At 37.4% G+C, this 22,440-nt stretch overlaps 3 protein-coding genes across 14 annotated transcripts in view; 1 reads left to right on the forward strand and 2 right to left on the reverse strand.

The window, feature by feature from the left end:
- Positions 1-92: 92 nt before the first annotated feature.
- LOC127813160 (LRR receptor-like serine/threonine-protein kinase FEI 2) lies at positions 93-11,566 on the reverse strand. Of its 5 annotated transcripts, none has more exons than XM_052353963.1 (14): positions 11,272-11,565; positions 10,210-10,413; positions 9,576-9,711; positions 8,482-8,553; positions 8,294-8,365; positions 8,102-8,173; positions 7,410-7,481; positions 7,250-7,321; positions 6,961-7,055; positions 5,821-5,988; positions 5,388-5,720; positions 2,940-3,185; positions 1,309-1,442; positions 93-668 (listed from the first exon to the last, which is right to left on the reverse strand). In XM_052353963.1, exons 2-14 carry the CDS (start codon positions 10,301-10,303, stop codon positions 450-452), a joined length of 1,785 nt encoding a protein of 594 aa, XP_052209923.1. In that variant the 5' UTR covers positions 10,304-10,413; positions 11,272-11,565; the 3' UTR covers positions 93-449. The 5 variants fall into 5 exon arrangements, with proteins under 5 accessions (XP_052209923.1, XP_052209924.1, XP_052209925.1 ...); XM_052353964.1 differs by having other exon boundaries at positions 5,821-5,985; positions 11,272-11,563; XM_052353965.1 differs by lacking the exon at positions 7,250-7,321 and having other exon boundaries at positions 11,272-11,566.
- A 1,060-nt stretch (positions 11,567-12,626) lies between these two features.
- On the reverse strand, positions 12,627-14,171 carry LOC127812858 (cytochrome P450 89A2-like). Its single transcript, XM_052353381.1, has one exon. The coding sequence runs from the start codon at positions 14,169-14,171 to the stop codon at positions 12,627-12,629; it is 1,545 nt and encodes a 514-aa protein (XP_052209341.1).
- A 2,306-nt stretch (positions 14,172-16,477) lies between these two features.
- LOC127812977 (ATP-dependent DNA helicase Q-like 2) overlaps positions 16,478-22,440 on the forward strand; it is a 93,680-nt gene continuing 87,717 nt past the window's right edge. For 7 of the 8 annotated variants that reach the window (XM_052353602.1, XM_052353603.1, XM_052353609.1 and 4 more), the window contains exons 1-2: positions 16,478-16,778; positions 17,648-17,868. In XM_052353602.1, coding sequence (XP_052209562.1) covers positions 16,712-16,778; positions 17,648-17,868 — 288 coding nt within the window. In that variant the 5' untranslated portion in view covers positions 16,478-16,711. The remainder of the gene's footprint in view (positions 16,779-17,647; positions 17,869-22,440) is intronic. The other variant, XM_052353608.1, reaches the window with a different exon arrangement.

Below are 22,440 nucleotides of genomic sequence, written 5' to 3' on the forward strand. Positions count from 1 at the left end.
CTTCCAACTGATGAATTGGTGCTACCAGAATATATTATCCCCCGCCAAAAAACAAAAAACCAAAAAACAAACCAAAAGACAAAAGCAAAATAGGCATGAACAACACGGTTTTTTTGGAGCATGGAATGAAAATAATTTACATGATGTCATATACACATTTTATGAATACAGCCATAGAGAATACGGAGGCATATAAAATAGAACAGGAAGAGAGGGAACAGATCACTCCAAGAAAGTGGAAAATTTCCTACAAGTGTGGAAAGAAAACCCATGAAGCACCCAAGTCGATCTTGAATCCCATTGACGACTCACCAATCAGTCCCATGGAGAATGAGAAGAATGGGCGCAGAAGCAGAAAGAATAAATAAATCAAGGTAAAAAGAATAGAACTTTGCAAAGCTTGGGCCCTTTTCACTGCCCCAAAAAATTTTCATCATTTACTCGAGGCTTTAATCAGAGTTGGAATCATAAAAGTCACTTGGGCATGGGGTCATGACTTCAGATTCAAGTATTTGGACTACCCTGTGCATGGTAGGTCTATCCTCAGGGGCTGAAGATACACACTGGATGGCAACTGAGAGCAGAGCATCAAAGCTTTCAGGCTGGACCCCTTCAGAGTGTGGATCAATAATCTCCCTTTGTCTATTCTCCGTGACTAGAAAATTCAACTGCAAAAAAGATAATTCATGCATCAACGGTTATGGCAGTAGTGGAATGAAGGTTAGCTATAAGCAGTATTCTGTTCAATTAAATATATCCAACTCATAATGCATTTTGCTATCAGTAATGTCTGCAAATGATAGCTTGAAGACAAATTTGAGTAAATTGAAGGAAATTTTCAATATCAACTAGCTATATAAACAATTCAATAGGTAGTGACCAAGGTTGGAGTGGGTTATGTGGGAAAAGATGGTGGATTTTTTTCCTACTCGAGAGTGGGGATCAGCACAAGATTGCTTACTTAAAGTCCGCAAGGTTGCCCCTCTTAACATATGTTGTGGAGCATTTGATGGGGCATGGAATTGGATGTCTTTAGAGGGAAATGAGATATCCACTTCTAGAGAAGGTTTTACCTTCTCTTTAAGCTGTTAATTTTTTGGGAGAATTTAAATTATCCCAATAGTCAAATAGGGGCTGTTTGGTATTTCTTTGATGTGTGCTGCTAGCTGATAGGGCATGCTCCCGTCTTTTGGTGTAACTTCAATAAATTATGCTTGCTAAATAAACAGAAAAGAAAAAACAATCTACCAGATGACGTTAGGAGGTTATACCAAAAGAAGGCATGACAGGTGATAGGGAAAAACATACCCAGCCAACAATATTGAGGCCCTTCTCAATGAATGATGCATCAGTAGGTCGCTTGCCACTAACCACTTCAAGCATCAAAACCCCAAAACTATAAACATCACTCTTTTCTGTTGCTCTACCACTTTGCATATATTCTGCCAATTAAGCAAACAAAGCAATTTAGGATAGAAGAAGTTGGGTGATGATACCAAAATGAAAGTAGCTATTTCGTGGCACTACAAAATAGATCAAATAGGTTACTATGCCATATGTCAAGACAGATGCAGCATTACTATTAAAGGCAATCAATTTGAGTATACTTATAAGGAATACCACCTCTATAGCCTTTTACATGAAAACGTACCATACATCTCCTTTGTTTTTGTTTTTCTTTTTCACAGGAATTAACTCAAATTCTTCAACAATTAAGTGATAGAATAACTAGTCGATTTATTCTGTACTCCCTCCCCCTTGGAAATCTCTGATCCAGGACTCATTTTATAGTTTGCCCAGCAGGTATGAGTGATTTTTTGTGACCCCTGCCTCTTCCTCCAACTCTTTTCCACATTTAAACACAATTATAAGTAATGTAGTAACACAGCAAGGGGAGCAACACTATAAAATCAAAGCTTACAGAACCTTCCCCCCCACCCAATTCATTAAATCACAATTTAAGCAACTCACCCAATATTTCTAAAGAAAATCTCTAATAAGTCTTTCCAGCCTGTCATACCAAAACCAGAGCAATGAACAAGTAGTACATTATACATGAGATAACCCTCTTACTAAGGGTTAGCCTGCAGCCACAAGAAAGATAGCACCTCTCCCAAGATGTCAAGTGCTTCCCCAACCTTTCTCATCTCACACCTTACTGGCCTTAAAGGAGGAACTCTGAGAGAGAAATCCAAAGGCACAATTGGCCACTCACATAGAAATTAGGTGAGGCAGACATCTCTGCTGAACTACAATAGACAGTCACCAGAATTGGTTGGTGTGGAGTTCTGGGATGCAAAATTGTATCAAAACGTAAAATTTCAGCATGAGTGATGGAGGTCATCCAGATCAAAATCTAGGTGTTCTTCATGAAAGGTTGATTGTGTTAATTGGTTTCAGAAGTCAATTCCTTAGTCCAAAATTAGGATCTAGATCATAATAGAGTTAACACTCAAAGTCTCACATAAGGATTTGAATTCAATAGAGAGATTGCTTTCATGAATTTCAACATTCAATTCCTTGTCAATTTTACTAAAACCTTTTAGTTTCACCCTCACACCCATTGAGAGAGCTTAACCCTTTCCTTCATTAACCACTATCACACAATAAGAGAACCAAAATCTACAAGGTTAGTTATTCTTGGTACTGTACACAGAACCCAGAACATCCCCTTCATATTGTTCATTCACATAAAATAGTACCTTGAAAACCTGACCCCATTAACCACCACATGTTACCACTCAAGAAACAAATTAAAGATCAGTCTCAGATCCTCCCACACCAGATTTGGCTCAGATCTGTAGGAGAGTGCTCTTTGCACTCATCCAAACAACTTTAGAGTTTACTGAAAGCACAAATTATTTCTATGAAATTCCAAGACAACAAGATTACTGTTCCCCACTCAATAATCTCAGCAATAAAGTTCGCTGCAAACCTACCAGGAGCCAAGTAACCAAATGTTCCGGCTACAATAGTTGTAATGTGAGACTCATCATCTTCCAATAATTTTGCTAGTCCAAAGTCAGATACCCGAGCCTCCAAATTGCCATCAAGTAGAATGTTACTTGACTTTATGTCACGGTGTATAATCCGTGGGGAACAATCATGGTGCAAGTAGGCCAGCCCCTTTGCAGCTCCCATTATGATATTTAGCCGGGTATCCCAATCTAGTTGTTCAGATCTTTCTGCACAATATTTTCAATAGAAAAGCCACAGAAAATGGAAGTTAGAAACATTAAAATCAAGAGATATAATACATCCTACTTGGCATCCTATAATCAAACAGCATCAAACAACTCAAATAGTTTTGCCCAGTCAGGATCAGATACTTGTAATATGATTCTTTTTTAGACCTAAGGTATAATGATCACACCTTAAAGGTATCAATGAGCGCATGAATTCCCTCAGAAATACAGATACCAAGTTGCAATTTAATTGTTCAAAGGAATATAATAGATTCATGCAAACTGAACTAGAAACTGACAATAGGCAACAAGAGATTGCTAGAGCATATTTTCTATCATGAAACGGGCATTTCAGCCCTACACAGTCAAAGTGTAGACAGCATATAATTGATTATTAAATTTCACAGATTTCCTTTTGGAATAGATAGATTAACAGTTTCCTTTTGCATGTTGCCCTCTACAAAGTTTTCCCCATTGAAGTGTCCCTTGATGACATTTCTCTAACTTATCAAGGATATATATATATACATGTATGCATAACGGTCAGGCCTGTTCATGGGACGAGTCAAACCTAGGAGCCTGTCAACAAAACATAGGGCCCAAGTTGGCCCATGAGCCTGCCCAAGGCAGGTTGAGCCAAGTCAGCCTGTTGGGCACAAGCTGGCCCAAGCCCAGGCTCGAGTTCATGAGCCTAAACTGGTCAAGACTAGCAAAAGCCCAACCAGCCAGCCCCAATTTTTAATATAGTTTTAAAATTAATTTCAAAAAATCATTATTTATTTAATGAATAGGATATAAAAATATTTTATAAATACAAATTCCACTTTTAAAATAAAAATTTAGAACTAAGAAGTTATAAGTTTAAAGTTCAAAGTTTGCAAATTGAAACTTTTTTCTTTCACTAGTTTGCATTTTCTAGTTTCTAAAGATCCAATTCCACTTTTAAAACTATATTAAATTTTATAAATATTTAAAAGTTATAAAAAGTCCAATCATGCACCATCCAATGATCCTCATTCGAGAAATATATATTTAGCAATTTTTCAAGGTGATTATGGCTTTTTGTGTATGACTATATATCATTTTAACATTTGATTTGAAATTTGACACTTTGAGATTATCTAAATGATCATATGAATAATGTTTATATAATTTTATTGATTGTCATTGTGTTGTGACAGCTTCTTTATAATTTTTAATTTTTAAAGTAGTAGACATATTAAATTATATATTAGAATCTTAAAATCAAAATTGCAACATGAAAAATTACAACTTTCCTATTTTAGAAAAATGAATTTAGGCCGAAACCAATGAGCTGGTGAGCCTGAGTTGGCCTAAGCTTTTTGTTGGGCAGGGCCATGTTGCAAGCCCAGACATGTTGGACTTGGCCCAGCCCAGGTCCTATCTAAGGGAGCAAATTGGGCCTAGACCGGCTTTTCATGGGTTGGGTAGGGTGGGCCCATGGCCGCTCAGCCTGTTTGACATGCCTATGTAGGAGTATGATGCATCTTTTCTTTCATATCTTCTGTACCGCACACCATCTCTCTAGGCCCTTAGGGTAGTTTTAAGGACAAATGACAGATGGCTTATGTATCTGTATATGTTTTTATTTGTTCCACACAGTTGGCTTATGTCAACTGTTGCAGAGGCTACAAAATTGTGTGCCTTGAGAGCTTTCAGGAAAGAGACTCCAAAAGTGGACTTGGCATCCCTCAAATATTTTCTAGTGAAGACAAAAGTGTTCCCAAAATTATGCTCAAACATAGATGCCCCCTACACTGTTACAAGACAACCAGTAGTAACAGCTGGAATTTGAAATTTGAGTTCTAGAATTTTCAAGGATACAAAACTGCTGCTGGATAGGTGGTGCACTATGGTTTACTTAAAACAATAATAAAGTGAAAAATGTGAATGGTCTTCCCTCTGTTGATAAAGTGCTCTCCTATGTGCAACTTGCAAATGTAATTCACAGCAAAACTTCATAAATCAACATCTTAGGAGATGGGTAGCATGCATTGTGTTGGCAAGTCCCATTCCTGAATGAGAAATAATTTTTTTTTAAAAAAAAAATCAATGAGTGTATTGGTGCTACCCATCTTAGGAGATAGGTGGCATGTATTGGTGCTATGTGTATGTATTTTTGTAAACATATGGGAGTGTCACATCTAATAAGGATAGACATAAAAGAAACATGGAACTCACCATGAAGAGCTTCATCTAGGCTACCACCAGGTAAGAAATCATAGATCAAGAGTTTTGATGTTGACGAATTGCAATATCCTCGCAAATTCACCAGGTAACGATGCTTTATGCTTCCAAGAATCTCCAATTCCCTCTCAAAAAATCGATCCAAGCCCTCATTCATCTTTACAATTCTTTTCAAAGCAAATACATTGCCATCATCCATTGCAAGCCTATATACAGTCCCGAATCCCCCTGACCCAATCACATGTTCCTCGTTCAATGTCTCCAATTCCTTAATGATATCTTTTGAAGAATATGGCAAGTCTCCATGAAACATCACAATAGATGCACCTGAAGAAATATGACTTAGTAAATCTATATGGTTCAGTAGTGGCAGAAAGCTAAGGAATCCTTTCACTAATAATCCATACAGTAATAATGAGAGAATCACCTCCACTGATATCCATTGCGAGACCCCTACCATCATTTTTACCAAGTTTTTTATAAAGAAAACAACCCCAAAAACACATCAGAGCCACCAAAAGTAGTGCACCAATAGTAGCAGATGTACTTATAAGCAAGCGCCCAGAGTATTTTCTCTTTCCACCTTGGTTTTCTGCTACAAAAATAAATAGGTAAATAAGCAGCAGAATGACACTAAATTAATTCAAATGATATAGAAAGGGAGAGAAGAAAATATGTAAGTCCCATGATCAAAGAAGATAATGGTTCTGTTAGATAAAAGTAATAAGGTTCAGGTAGAACTTAAATAATATGGACATTGCACGTGGTACAATTGCACAGTTAGACACATATACAATAGAAATTAGTACACAGCCATATCAATATGTACTATGCCTTGTTATAGAGAAATTCACATTCATGAGAAAACATGTAGCTGCTATTTGCTTAATTAAATGCCTAGTTGTCTACACCAACTGAGCTGAGGCTGGACCCTGAAACATCTATTAACATCATATTTACTACCAGAGACATAAAGACCTGAATTTGCAGAATATTTCATTTTGGGATGGATCATGAAGTCAAATTTGGGCTTTTCTATTAGGCTGTCTTCTAAAATCGGGGAAGACGGATCAAGCAGAGGATTGAATTCTTCCCATTTCAGACTTCCTTTGGTGGTGGCTAATCGAACAACATCAGAGGGCTTGGTTGGTTTGGTCATGGCTTTCCGGAGAGTTTTGCTATTGGAACATTTTGAAGGTTTGTGATTTTGGTTCAGCCAAAAGAGATAACTGGATTGGGCAACCTCCAGTGGTTCATTATTGACCAGCAAGAAGGTTCCGATCATCAACAACCTTGATGATGAAGAAGAGCCGCAGCGCGGGGGGGGGGGGTTGTTTCACTCAAGGCGGGGTCTCAGTTTGTGTCCAAATCAATATCAATACCATATGTTCTTAACTCGACCAAACCCATTCTAATCTGGATTCTAGTTCTTGTATAATTCCTTATTGTGCACCTTTTTGCTTGACCTAAACTCCAAGCTCATATAGTCAATGATGCAAACTAACAATTTAATAACTTGGGCTATAAGTAACACTACGTGACCAATTTCCAATTCATGAAGGTTTACCTGAAATGGGGGGTTCATAGTCCATTGGAGAACCTTCAACATCATCGCATCTCTTGTTGACTTGTTTCCCACATAAACGACGATTACCCAAAAAGCTGCAAAATTATTATTATTTTTTTTTAAAAAAGAATCTTCTAAACAAAATTACAAAGCATAGAAATTTTAAGCACGCCATACGAAAAATTTAAGGGACAATGTAACCAAGCAATACAAGGAATATTCTACGCTTGAACACAAAACATTACTGCCATTTGATGACAAGGAAAAGATATCAAAAATTTCTACTTACGAGCTCTCATTGAAGTTGACAAGCACACCATCAGATGGAATTGGCCCAAGCAGAAAATTGCTCGACACGTTTCTTCATACATTATATAAGATTTTAACAGTCAATGTCATGCTTATTCAGATCTATCAAATGGAAACGTGAAGGAAGTTGGCCGACTCACAGCATTACGAGCTTGTACAATTTCCCCAATGACTGTGGAATGGCTCCACTTAGAGAGTTGCTGGAGAGATCCCTGTCAAATCAAGAGAAGTAATTCTGAAGTACTTTTAGGTGTATGATGCCACATCATATCTTTTAACATAGAAGAAATGAGTCAGATTTTCAAATGACATCATTAGGTTCCACCTTAATGCTTTCTTTTTCTTTTCTTTTCTTTTTTTGCATAAATAACAAAATATAAAAAGAAAACGAGCTTTAATCTGCCAATCCTGATAGAAGAAAAACAAGAGAAAGGAAAAAGAAACAAACTAAAAAATTCCACATCTAAGCTAAGAAGCAACATAAGGATCAGGGAATCGATAGAAGATATGTGCCCTAGATATATGACCCCTGACCCAAACCCGCCATATTGCCAATCCCAAGTGTGACTGATACAATGTCCTGCCATCACAACATGGGCAACTATACTAAAATTACAAGTTTTATTATGTTCAAAATGACAGGAAAATGAAGTTTTTATAAATTGTAACTGCAATAGACACTGGATACCCACATATCTCTCTCTACAAAAAAGGCAAAAACCTTATTAATTGAGAATTATAAGTCAATTCACAAGAACAAAATCCACTTAAGTAGTTAGCCAGCAATCATTTAGAACAGCAATCAATAATCAATATAAGAAAAAGAACTTACAGATTTTCAAGCACTGAAAGGTTTCCCAGTTCACTAGGTATTAATCCACTTAAGTAGTTACCCTGCAAATATCTGTTAAAAAAAATAGCAAGTTACCCAGATACAAACCTTTTTCATTTCTTTGATAAGTAATCCCCGTATGAAACTCTATTAGGCTACTCAGCAAAGAAGCAAGGACATTTTAGTACTTACAGTGCTTGCAACTCTGTACAATTTCCCAATTCTGGAGGCATTGTCCCATAAAAGTTATTGTCATGAAGGGCTCTACAATATATTATAAGGCATGGAATCAGCAACAGCAACACATTCTTTGAAAATGCATGCACATCAACTACCAAGAAAGAAAAAAAAAAAAAAAGATGGTGCTTGAAAATACTTACAGAAACTGTAAATGCTCTAGCTTCCCAATGCCTGGTGATATAGATCCACTTAATTTGTGATAAGGCAGACTCCTGCATAATAAAAAGAAGAAAACATATTTAAAGATGACTGTCAAATCATCTATCACGTCACATATCAATTTTTACATTTTACATATTATTATATGCATAATGCAAAACAAAACACATTCAACACTGTTTTTCTGAAGGAAAGAGGACATTTAAATATGTAGTAGACTAAAAAATTACAAAAAAGAATATCGAACCTAGGAACACACATGAAAATCCAAACAAATTAAATTCCAGCCACAAAGAAGACATGCCAGACAACTATTGACAATTGCTGCTTGGCATAAAGTTCTCCAGCATAAGTCATGTTAAAACCTCACAGGCTAGCGAGACAATTAATCTTGCCTTGAGTACTGGACAACATTATAAGGGGTGTCAAAAGAGCAAACACATCTGATTTCTTGTATTCAGGCAGAATGATATACAAGAATGTAGCATGTACGTCCTTTAGCTCATTAGTTCCAAGCCAGTTAACATTTTGCTGGAGATTGGCTTAAGAGAAGTACAAAAACACTTAAAAAGTACAAGCAAAGTCCACATGGTACCAGAGATTTCATTGAAGACTGAAGCAACATCAGCAAATAAAAGCCCCAAGCTCTCAAAAATACAAACAGATCTTGACCACAGACACATAGCCTGCCAGCATTACTAATCTACATCCATTTTCTATTCAGTACATTCCTTTTCAGATCATAAAGCAGTATCAACAGTTAAGGATATATGAAGTCACACCTTTTTTCTGGAAGTTGTTCTTGGTCTTAGGCAGGAGAATAAAAGAACTCCCATTTACTTGAATTATTTTGAGAGGAACAAAACTGAACCATAACTCTCCCTGAAAGAGACATGTATGTCTCTGGAAGCTTTTCAACTGACACCCACCCACTTGTCCAGTTCATTTTGAAAAAGGAAAAAGAAAAATACCATGTAGAGATATGATGCGCAAGATTTCGACTTTGGTAATAACAGAACGTGGGAAGACTCGTCATCATCAATGATACATAGAGGTAAGCTCAAGCACAACTCACAAAGATATAACTCTCTTGGTCTTTGGATCACATGTTACTCCTTTCCATCCACATGGATCAGGATCCTCAGGCCTCCACTGGAGCAGGACACCATCTGAACTCAGAATGGCTGATCTGAAGCTTATTAGTGCCTCACCTACAAATCAAGAGCAAAAGTTTCATAGATCATCGAAGTAACACCATGTACAGAAATTGGTGTATCCATCTTCAACTTTTTTTCAAGCACAAATGATAAAGAAAAAAAGTAAGACTGATCAAGGAAATTCACTCAAATGTTAACCCAGTCAACCATCATCAATAAGTCTGGAGGCTGCCATCTGAAAGAATTTAAACACAACTACAAGATCAACTCAACACTACTTGTTAAATTACGCACAGACTAGTTGTTAAAACATTGTGTCTTCTTGGTCCGATTTGTTGATCAATGAAAACTTTCTACCTGATGGCTGACAGCATCCTATACCAGTAATGGCAAGCAAACCAGGAATACCATCTCCAGAATAAACACATAGAATGAATTGTATAAAAATAGAATTTATAGCAGTACACCTAATGTACTCCAAGATAATAAAGGAAAAAAGAAATTAAAAAGTAGCAAATAACAAGCACACAAAAACAAAGTATATCACCATACCATCAGGACTGATAGCTCTCGTGCAATTGATCATAACAAAAAGTAGTAGAATGTGAGACAATGCCCTTGGACAATTCGCCAAAAATATGCCCATTGTGGCACCAGTCAATAACTTTGAAGGTGCTATAAATCATCTGGCATTGCACTTAAACATATATGGACAAGGATGGCATCAGCACCCAGAGAAGCAATCAAGAAAGACACCTAGAATAGGCAAAGAAAACATAAGTAAAATGATAAAAAAATGCATAAAAGAATAAATTACTATCTTCAACGTAAATTACAAAATATCAATTGGTAGTTAACATACATCCACCATTCCCATATGCCCGGAATGGAAAATACAGTTGCACATCACATTAAAGTATAATATTTGTCCCTGTGCATAACATATTGACCTTATAAACAAGTTGTAGCAAAAAAATTAGTCAAAGGAGATAAAGGTCTATTTGAGTTTCTTTTTTTTTTTTAATCCAGAAGAACAATTAAAAGCATCTGAAGTTTTTTGTGACAGAAGTATATTCATAAGCACCATGAGATTTTGGTCAAAAGCAAATGCAAGCAATGGTCCTTGGAGAGGACCTCGTGGGCTAACATTGCGGAAGTAATTCTAAAAGGAAAGTCCCTATGTCAGCTCCAATTTTCCTGTTCTTCCACTTAGCCTAAAAAAAGTGGAACTAAATCAGACCGGATATCATTTCACTGTAAGATAGAAGTATTAGTTTATGTGTGAATCAGTTCCAAATCCCAGCATTAGAACTCCATATTCCCAGTCAGTTGCCACCTTAATGCACTGCCTAAGCTTCATTCAACTCCAGTAACAAACTCAACACCCATCTTGCCACGACAAAATTCAATTCAAGCTTAAATTGTTCTCAACATTTGCAGCCAAAAGCCCCAATTATTAACAAGCACTTATGCGTTGAATCGAGAAAAAAAAAAAAACACAAACAGCGAGCTCAATAAAGAAGAAGAATCCCTTTCTTTGTGCATACCAGTAGTATCGATTTCAGCTGCATTTTAATTAATAAAAGAAAATGAATGAAGAAATAACATACATACCTGGATTCGATCTGCGATTGCAGCTCAGAGTAGTGAAAGATGAGCTGTAAAGTGATATATACTACCAGTTTCCCACCACACTCCCCAAAAAAATAGTTGAGAGAGAGAGAGAGAGATGAATGATGATGTGAGAGCAAAGGAGAGGGAATTGATGGAGGGGACTCAGATGCTCGAATTAGAGGCTATTAGCCTATAACCACACCACAGCCAATGAGAACGAGATGAACGATGGGCTTCGCACGTACCCACCGTCACCTTCCGCTCGTGTGAGGCTCCGACCGACTGGCGACTGACGTATGCGTCCACCCCTAAAACCAACTGTTGTTTCACGCTTCGGCTTCGGTTCACTCATCACTGGGCCGAAATGACAGATATCCAAAATGTTATTTATATTAATATATAAGTGTAATTAATTATTTAAATAATAATTCAGAATAGCAATTTCCAGACTTATTAGAAGGCACGATTCGTCGGTTTTCTTTAAAATAAATGTTATTTAGATATTTAAATTTGATTACTTTTATTAATTTTTAGATAATATAATATTATTTAAAAAGCCCGTGGGCCGAAAGATGGGAGGCCATGTCTTGAGGGTCCCACAACCCCATAATCTTGTCCGAGAGGAAAAAGGGACTTTTGACTATTTAAGTCGCCAAGTGGAGATCTTCAAATGACTATAATACCCCCCGTGGCACTCCAAGGAAGCCCCCGAAATTAAGGGTGCACCCGTCACGTGAATTACAACGGCAACTGAAGTGAACGACATCAAACAAACGTCAACAGGCTGGCTGGCTGGTTTTAAAAGGCGGAATCGAGTCCGTGGTTGCTCTGTGTAGCCACAGTCGCAACCACTTCACCATCACCGGGGGAGGTTCCCCACGCCCACCAAAACACTTTATAAGATATATTGATAGAATTATTATTATATAAATATGGTAATAGTATTTTTTATAATAAAACTTAATGTATATTTACAAAATCAAATTTCACAACAAAAATTACTTTTATAATCAACACAAACAAATATACAATACCCACTTAAAAATTATAATGTTGTGTTTTCTTAATATATATATATATGTATATACGCTCTAATGAAAATAAAAATGATTATTAATTATTGAATTTATAACTCGAAATGTGAGGTAAGATTGTTTTTTCATAATAAAAGTCAAATTAATTGAAAATTCTTTGATAAGTTAAATTGGTAGAACAAGCTTGGCTAGGTAAATAATGAATAGCCCCGGACTTTAATTAATTAATCTCTGTTAATTAGCCCAGAGGAAAGGAGAATCATCTCCAAATACATTTACAACACACTACCCTAGCAAGTTTATAAAAGAAAAGTATAAATTTCAGCATATCCTGGGGGAGATGAGGGCTCGTAATGGATTCTTCATGACCATGGTGAAGTCTTGTTTCTCTGTCAAGTCAACTTCTTCACCATCTCCCGCACTCCACTTGAAATCTCTTATCAAATTGGCCACGAAGTACTGTTGATGAAGCAGTGCCAAGGAAATAGCAGGGCATACCCTCCTGCCTGCACCAAAAGGCATCATCTTGATCTCTTTAACTCCTTTAATGTCGAACACCACCTCCCCATTGTGACTCAGAAATCTCTCTGGTTTAAACTCCATTGGGTCGTCCCATACGTTGGGGTTCCAGCCCATCTCTGCCACCGTGAAATTCACCATGGCATTTCTGGGTATATCATACCCGTGGAAGATGGTGTCCTCAGTCACTGCTCGTGGCAATATGAAGTGCCCCGGCGGGTGTCTCCGTAGAGTCTCCAACACTATGGCCTTTAGATACGTCATCTTTTCTATGTCCTCTTCCCTGATGTCATCTCCTTTTTTTACAACGGCATTAATCTCACCAACAAGCTTTTCTTGAATTTCTTGGTGCTTCACAAGGTTGGCCATAACCCATTGTAGTGTAGTGGTAGACGTGTCCGTGCCGCCATTAAGAAACTCGGAACACAAACTGACCATCTCAGCATCGGAGAACTTCCTTCCGGCACCGTCTTCAAGGGGAAGTTGGAGATCGAACAGGGTGTCGACGTAAGAGAGGATGCGGTGTTTGTCTTCGTGAATCTTCTCCTTAATTATTTTCTCCTGTCGTTGCCTTATCAGTGGGAGGAGGATTTCTTCCTGGTTGCGGCGAATATCTAGGAGTTCTTTCCAAAGCCTTCGGAAGAGAACCTTCCCCAACCTCGGCATGAAGTTCAGCACGTTAAATCTGATGAAGTTGACGAGGATAGGCCGCTGCACTGCCTCTATCTGTTTGATGGCCTTCTCTTCTAGTTTCTCTCCGAAGCACATGTAGACGAGTAAACAAAACATAGCATGCTGAAAATGATCCTGCACGAAGATAGGAATAGGAGAGTCTGCAGATTGCTGATGGGCCATCATCACTAGTTTGTTCTTCATTATGTTATACGCCCATCTACGACCGTCGGAGTAGAGTTTTAAGCGAGAAGGATGCAAGAGGGAGGTGAAGTTTTGACGAAGCAGCCTCCACAAGGATCCGTAGGGCGCGGAGCTTAGGGTGTGTTGGTTGCTGAATATAATTCTGGTGGTTTCAAGAGCCGGAGGGCGGTTGGCGAAGAGAGCGCCCCTCTGGACAAGGGCTCGATGGGCGACTGCTTGAGTGGTGATGAAGATGGAGGGGCGTGAGCCGATGTAGAGAGTGACAATGGGTCCATATTTGGCGCTCAGACTTCGAATGATGGGCTCCATGTTGGAGAAATCCTGGGAGGATTTCAGAAGCCATAGCAGGTTGCCTAAGAATGGCACGGTGGGAGGGCCTGGCGGAAGCTTTTTGGTATCCAAGAGGCGTATGAGGTAATGAAGAGATGTGCACAGGCAAAATGACGCAAATAGTATGAACCAAAGTTCCATCTGATCCAATCCAAGCGTGTACGCGCAAGAGGCATAACACACAACGCAGCACTCTGTCCCTGTGCCTGTGCGTTCCAACTTTTTAGTTACTTTCTTTCCTCCATTAATAATAATATGCACTTCTACCATTAGTAGCTAGCTAGTGAATATTAATATCATGTATTTATTATCATTTATCAGCCTTTCCGTTTCTTGAATTTTGAAAATATATATATATATATATTAATGAATTAGTTACTTTAGTGCATGCATCTACCATGCATTAATTACACTTCAATATCTTATTTAATATTCCTTTAGTTTTGTACCCATAATCGTTACTCATGTAATGTTATTGCTTTAAGTTTATACATGCATGCATGTACAGTGCAGCTTTTTCGTTTCTTCTATAAATTGCCTAAACCTTTAAATAATTAAAGGTAATGTAATGGCTCCTGTGCTAATGGTTTAATTTTAATAAATAAATATATTTTATTTTACTCGTACATCTTGTTTTAATTTTAATTATTTATTATGAACATAGCAATTCTAACTAATATGTCATTTATTAATATTATCTATAATGCATCAAAACGTCTCGGATGTGTTGTTTTGATGTTTTCCGAAACGTTTTTGTTTTCAAAATATATAAAAAAAAAAATCTTTTTGCAATTTGAGAAACATTTTAAATCTGTTTCGTGATATTGAAAAATATTAAAAATATATTTCTAATTTGAAAATACATTTCTATCCATTAATAAATTAGAGACAAAATGCCTCAATCGCTCTCCCCCTGCTTGCAATGGCTTTTGTATTGCCTTGTTGCGATTGGCCCATTTGTGCCTCCGATCTTCCCCGCTTCCTTGTAGTTTGTCGACTTCTTTTATTCTTCTCTTACATCATATGACTATTTCCCTTTTATAATTCTTCTTATACTTTATCTCTCCTTTTTTTGCATCTTATAATTTATTCTCTTGCTTTTCCTTGTCTTTATCTTCCCATTTTTCTTTTGTTTTCAATTTCTTATCCTTTTAATATTAATTTCCAATTAATACATACAATTAATTTTAATTTTAATATTATTAATTAATTTATACTTTATTTTTTAAAAGCCCAATTAATTACATATGTATCCTTTGCTCTCTTCCTACAAAAAAAAATAAAATTGTATAAATTTCATGCAAACTCATATTTTAAATAGAAAAATAACACCAACTTAAAACTTATGAAAATATCAATGAAACCATAGAGAGAGAGAATGATGAAGTAAAAAAACTTTTATAAATTATATTATATTTGATTATTTTAAAAATATTATTTATTTTTAATTAATAAGTTATGATTTATGGATGATAGTGTATATTTATCTGAATACATTATATTTGTTTATTTACATATTTCCTTCACATTTTCGTTTCTTATCTTTTTAAATTTTTTTGTTTAACATCATATCTGTGTTTTTTTGTTTGCTTGCAACCTAACTTAGGCCATCTCCAACAGCTTCTCTATTTCAATTGGCCAAGCCAAATATAAGGAGTCAACCCCAAAATCATGCCTCAAATGCTACTCGCAAATAAGGATAAAAAATTGTCGCCATTTCTCTCCCCACAACTGTCATCAATGCTAGACAAGCAGACAAACCAACAATAGCAACGACCAGCACCAAGCAACAATAACAACAACGAGCATACCAATGACGATGTTTTCTTTAGTAATTTTGGATAATTTTTTTGCGTTTTCTTCGAGTAGAACGAGGAGCAGGTCGAGCATAATTTTCTTATGATTTTTAGATTTTATTTATTTATTTTTGTATTGAATGATTGAGACTGTATATTTAATTGTTGATTTTGTATACGTATTTAATTATTTTGTGTATTTAATTATTAAATTTTTTATGTGTGTATTTGATTATTTTATGTATTTAGTTATTAATTTGTATATTTGATTATTGATTTGATGTATACGTAAAATTATAAATAAAATAAAATAAATAAAATTAAGATTGATTAATAAATAAATAAAAGAATTGAAAGTGTAATTGGAATAGGCATAATTTTTGAAAAAAAATTAAAATAAAAAATAAATTATTTATAATATAATAAGAATATTGTCCAGATGGAACATGAATTGTTTATGAATCATGCTACATGTACATCATTTTTATACATTTTGGGCTACATAAGGAGTATTATGATTAAAATACCTACGTCTCTCTATGCGCCTTATATGAGATATATTTTTATTATTGATATACCCTATATAGTCTAACGTGTACATAAAAATATACCAGTGTTTATAGTTCTGTATGGGTACCAATCCAAATGAGGGGCGCACGGTCTAATTTCCCATCATAATTCTGAATTCTGATTCTCCCCCTCCCAAACGCACCGGGAAGTGGAAGGAGGCGCGGTTTTTGTGCCTGCCTGGTATCCTCATGCTGTATGCGCATAGTACGCAGACAACCAGTTTTGCCGCAAACGGCTGAGCGTCCGTTGCCATATTTTTTCCTCTGGAAATAGAGAGGGTAACACTTGCTAGGGTTTCAGTCCACCAGGAGAAGAATGGCAACAACCGAAGAAGTCCTGCAGGAGCTGCTCAACGTTGAGGTCGAGCTTCAAGATGTCCAGGGTCTGTCCGTCTCCATTACCCCCTTCTCCACACGCCCACGCACTTGCACTCGCACTCGCACTTGCACATATGCTTGCGCCTATATGCTGTAAATGCTTGTTTTATTTCTTTAAATTTCCTACGAACTCAACTCTTCATCCATTTCTTGTTCTGTTTACTTTTTCTAGTTTCCTGCTCCTGGGTCTTTCCCATGGCATTTACTGCCTGTTCTCCAGCTGCACATTTATTCTCATCATTTATGATCAAAGTCGTCGTTGATATTTCTTGTCATATGGGAAGACCTTACACGTAGGCATCTATGATCTATCCCCCTTCTTTTCACCAGCGAGATATATTTTTGCCAGCTCAGCTCTTAGACACGAGACGGGGTGCTCCTGTGCAATTGTATACTCAACAATTTGGAGAGTGCTTATTAAGAAAACCAAACAAATGAATCAAGGAACTTGAACTACGGCAGCAAGATGGATCAGGTTGATTAAATGCAGCAAGAGTTCCAGTTGAATGCTAACGATACAGGGTTTAGGAGGTGCCCTGCAGGAATGCCATGTCTTCTTTTTGCCCGATAAATACATACGCGTGTTTAAGATAACAAATTGCAAAAAAATTCAAAATAAAACTCTAAGAAGAATTGGTATAAAGTGTGAATACTCCACCGTGTAATACCATTATTTAGTTTATCTGGTACTTCTTGCTGAAGATAAAAAATCTTTGCTCCACATTGTTTTTTATTTCTCCTTCTCCCTCTTCTTTCTGGAAATCGACTTTTTTTTTTCTCACAAATAATATGTAGGACCTTGTCATGAATCTTAGCAAATCAAACATTTCTTTTAGTATGTAAATTACGCAGCATGTTCTATTTTTTTGTTCAGACCAGATAAAAGTATTGCTTGATCATCAAGAGAAGTTGTATGGGAGACAATCTGAACTGAAGGCCCTGTTGGAAGAATGTGAAACATCAGGAAATCCTCAGACTGATGTCACTGCTCTTCCCGTGGAGAGTTGGTCAGGGCCTTTTGACTGGGATGCTCAAGCTGATGATGTGAGATTCAATGTTTTTGGCATTTCCAAGTACCGTGCTAATCAGCGAGAGGTCAGTGGCATTTCAGTCAGGTTTTGTAGCTTGTATAATTCTCTTTACCTATTTTGCCATTGACAAAATCTTCATATTGCGTAGATTCTGCCTTTTCATTTTTGTACAGAGGACTCAGACCGACTTCTTACATGTGACTGTGAAGATTTGTCTGAAGAGAATACCTTCTTACTTTCTCTAATAAGTTGGTTTTTTGTATTTAAGATTATACATAATCTTAGCTAGCTAGCATTTTTTATCTTGTTTTTCTTTAAAGGTTCAGGATCAGGATGCTCGAAATCTAAGACATCTTGAGTCAGATTTGGGGTTACATTAGGAATCTCCACCTGAACAGATTCTCCAGATTCTTTCTGATTAGGATGAGGTTCATTATTTCCTAATTTTATGATAGAATCTTCATCAAATGTTACATCTCTAGTAACTATGGTCCTTGGTCCACCTGATTCTAAGTTCCATAACTTGTAACCTTTAACACCTGATGGGTAACCGATAAAGAGGCATTTCTTAGCCCTAGGCTCTAGTTTACCTTGCTTTACATGAGCATAGGCTAGGCAACCGAATACTCTCAAGTGGGCTAAGCTTGGTTTATGGCCGGTCCATTTTTCATAAGGGGTTTGGAGGCTGATAGCTTTTGAGGGAGTTCTGTTGAGGACATGGGCTGCAACAACAACTGCTTCCCCCAAAAAAGTCTTGGATAATTGAGCATGAAACAACATGCATCTTACCCTTTCCAATAAGGTCCTATTCATTCTCTCGGCAACCCCACTTTGCTTGGGAATTCCCAGGAGCTATAAGGTGTCTAATAATGCCACCATCTTTACACATTTGGTCAAACTCTCCATTACAAAATTTCAACTCATTATCAGTTCTTATTATCTTAACCGACCTTACCTTTTGGTTCTCTACCCTATTCTTCCATGTTTTAAATGTTTCAAAAGTATTATCTTTTGATTTTAGAACATATACCCACAACATTCTTGAGAAATCATCTATGATTGATAGGAAGTATCGAGAACCTTCATGGGTTTCTGTTTGGGCTGGACCCCATAAGTCTGAATGTATGTAATCTAAGGGTGCTTTAGATGAATGGATTGCTGTTTTGTTGAATTTAACTTTGGTTGCCTTACCTAAGATGCAGGATTCACATCTATTTAATTCTAGAGACTGCCCTAAATCCAGAATACCCTGATTAGCAAGTTCCTTGAGCCCTTGCTCACTTATATGTAACATTCTTAAATGCCACAGACTTGCTTTGGATCTAGAATTAATGCTGACAGCTGTAGCTTCACCACATAGAGTGGTGGCTTGCAATAAGTAGATTCCATTCTTTAAAACAACCCTCATATAGATTAAGGACCCCTTTGAAATCTGGACAGTTCCACCCTCCCCTTTAAACTTAAGACCATTTCTATCCAATTCACTAAGAGAAATTTGGTTTCTCTTTAATTCAGGGACATACCTCACTGATGTGAGGGTTCTTAAGGAGGCATCATGAAGCTTTAATCTAATATCTCTTACCCCTTGAACCTTACATTCATGGTTGTTGCTGAGCGAAACCTTTCCTCCATTGATTTCCCTAAAGTTTTGCAACCACTGTTTTCTTGGGTTCATATGAAAAGAACAGTCAGAGTCCAGGACCCACTCTAGGCTGTCAGAGCATTCACTTACAATTAGAGCTTCTGAACTATCATAACCGGAGTCACAATAGTTGGCTCCTCCTCCTAAATTTTCTTTATCTGCTAAGTCCTTCTTCCTCTTTGGGCATAGCCGTTTAATGTGGCCTTCTTGATGACAATAGTAACATTTTATCGGGCCTTTCCCATTTCTAGACTTAGACCTTGATTTGCTCCTATTTTTCTGGTCTTTCTTAGTGCTTCTTGACCTATTTGATAAGGCATCCCCGGATGGAGATTTATCATTCATCTTGTACCTAAGTTCTTTGGAATTGAGAGCACCTATGACATCTTCTAATGAGAGCTTATCTCTGCCATGTTGAAGGATGTCTACAAAATTCTCATAGGACTTAGGCAGAGAGTATAACAGAACTAAGGCCTTATCCTCCTCTTCATATTTTATTCCTATGTTCTCTAAGTCTAGGCACAACTTATTAAAATCATCTATATGATCATGCAATTTCTGGGATTCTTGCATTTTGAAATTAAAAAACCTGGCCTTTAAGAAGAGATGACTGGACAAGGTCCTTTGGAGGTCTATCTTCAAGTTTCTTCCGAATTTCTGCCGTCGACTTCCACTTTGAGACCTTTTTGTTGATTTCCACCTCTCGAAGTACTTGATCTCCCAGGCTTAAAATCAGAATACTGTAAGCCTTTTTGTTGATTTCCTTCTTATCATTTTCTTGTTCTTCAGTCAGCACCGGTACTTTTCCAATAGTTGTGTCTGTTGTCTTGGCTTCTTGTTCTAGAGCTTCTTTGAGTCATTGACTACAGAGAAACGCTTCCATCTTTATCCTCCATATACTGAAGTCATTTGACCCATCGAATTTATCGATGTCAAATTTGGAGGTAGATGGCGCCATATCGGTTTCTTGAAATGAGTGAGATTCCTTGATGTTGAAGATTGTCTCGAGTTAGTGATAGGATTTTGTGCAGTTGCTTATATGCGGTTAATGGTTAGTTGATAGGCATTGAGCCTCAAGTGTAATTAGTTCAAAGTTTGGGGGTCAAACTGTAAATATCAATTATGTGCCTAGGAAATTTCACTTGTCTATAAATAGGGCAGTGAGGGCTAGGGGTTAGAGGGCCGCATGTTCTTTTTCTGTTTTTCATGAGAGCTTTGAGAGTGGAAGGCTATATGTGTGTGTAAGTAGTCTTTGTACATTCTTGGGAGAGGTTTGTATCGTGAGAGAGAGAAAGAGAGGAGTTGCTGTACTGATCATCTATCAAATAAAGAGGCTGTGCTCGGGTTTGAAGGCTGAATGTAGGGCTGATTCAAGTCAGCCTGAACCAGGATAATCTTCGTCTCCTTGTGTGGTTTGATGTTTTCATTTCTTGTTATGTTCTTGCATAAATTTCTGTTCTTTAGTATATGGTTGTGTTGTGGTATGTTGGTCGGGTGAGCTGTGAGTGTGTTGTGAGGTGTTTGAGTGGTTTATTGGGTGATTTAAAGGCTCTCAGTGTTCCCAATTTCTAACAATTTGGTATCAGAGCCGGGTCTCTCATTAAGATCCATCAAGAACTTAGAATTTCACCCCATACCCGTAGGAATGGCTTCTATAGCCTCTGTCGCAAGGTATGATGTGAAGAAGCTTGATGGCCAAAACATTTTTGGCCTATGGAGGATGAAGATGAGAGCTTTATTGGGGAATCTTGGACTGGAGGAAGCCCTAGAGGCTGGAAAGCCTATGCTCGAAAACCCTATCTGAAGTCCAGAAAAAGGAAATCAGGGATAGGAGGATAGAAACCATCAAAGAGTTTTTTAACACCCTTATTCTAAGTCTAGTAGATAAAAGTCTTGCGGGAGGTGTCAAAGAAGACAACCGCGAAGGATCTTTGGGATAGACTAGAGACACTTTACATGTTTAGAACCCTTTCCAATCGGAAGATTTTCAACACAAGGTAGAGTCCCAAAATCTGCCATAGAAGCCTTGGCAGTGAATTCTAGAACAGGAAGAAGAGACCCTAGGATTAATGGTAGGTCTCGGTCTAAGTCTAGGATTGGCAAGAGAGTGCTTAAATGTTTTAATTGCCATGAAGAAGGGCATATGAAGAAGGTCTGCCCAAATAGGAAGCAAGAACCTCCCCAAGATAGAACCATTCCTAAGTGCTTTAACACCATGCATGTTTTTGTTTATGATAGTGCAGGTGTCCTATAAGTGTCTGGAAGTGCTGTTAAAGGAGGCATGGATACTAGTTTTAGGGGGTACTCATCATAGGAAATAGGTATTTACCTATAGGAGTCATGGTGCAGGGGGAAATGGTTTACTAGGCAACAAGTGAGGTCAAGGGAATTGGAGATGGGAGAAATTAGGGTGCATGGTGGAGCTGTTCCTAAATTTAAGAAGCTGTAAAACGTGTTCCTGTTTTTTTTTTTAATCATAAGCCTAATGTCCTTAGGAGAATTAGATAGGAAAGGATATCTTCTATTTAGGAGAAATGGAGTCCTAAGAAGTTGCTCTAGGATCTCTTAGAGAGATTGAAGCAACCCTCAAAAATGGAGGATATGTGGTGCAGTCTTACAGTTCTATGTGGATAAACTGCAACCACTAAGGATAGCCTATGATAAGGTTAGGCTAGGGCATTTTGAGGATAGCTCACAATGGTGAGCAAGGACCAGGAAATGTATCTAAGGCTAGGGATATTAGGGAAGGAAAATTTTGCAGGTATAAGGGAATTGTAGCCATGTAGTTTGGTAAGGTTTCCAAATGTAGAAGTCTCCAAAATAGGCCTTGTATTCGTTAAAAGTCCTTAGAGGTCAGTTTTCTAGGATCTAAGGGGGTATCTATGGGGGGATCTATCTAGGCCTTGTCTCATGGTGGAGCTAGGAGAAGTAACCTAGTGGAGATGATGTGTCCCTAATTAATTCCCAAGCATCTATGAGCTTGCTGGAATTGGG

Source organism: Diospyros lotus, chromosome 11, assembly GCF_014633365.1.
Source record: "Diospyros lotus cultivar Yz01 chromosome 11, ASM1463336v1, whole genome shotgun sequence".
NCBI classification, from domain to species: Eukaryota; Viridiplantae; Streptophyta; class Magnoliopsida; order Ericales; family Ebenaceae; genus Diospyros; species Diospyros lotus.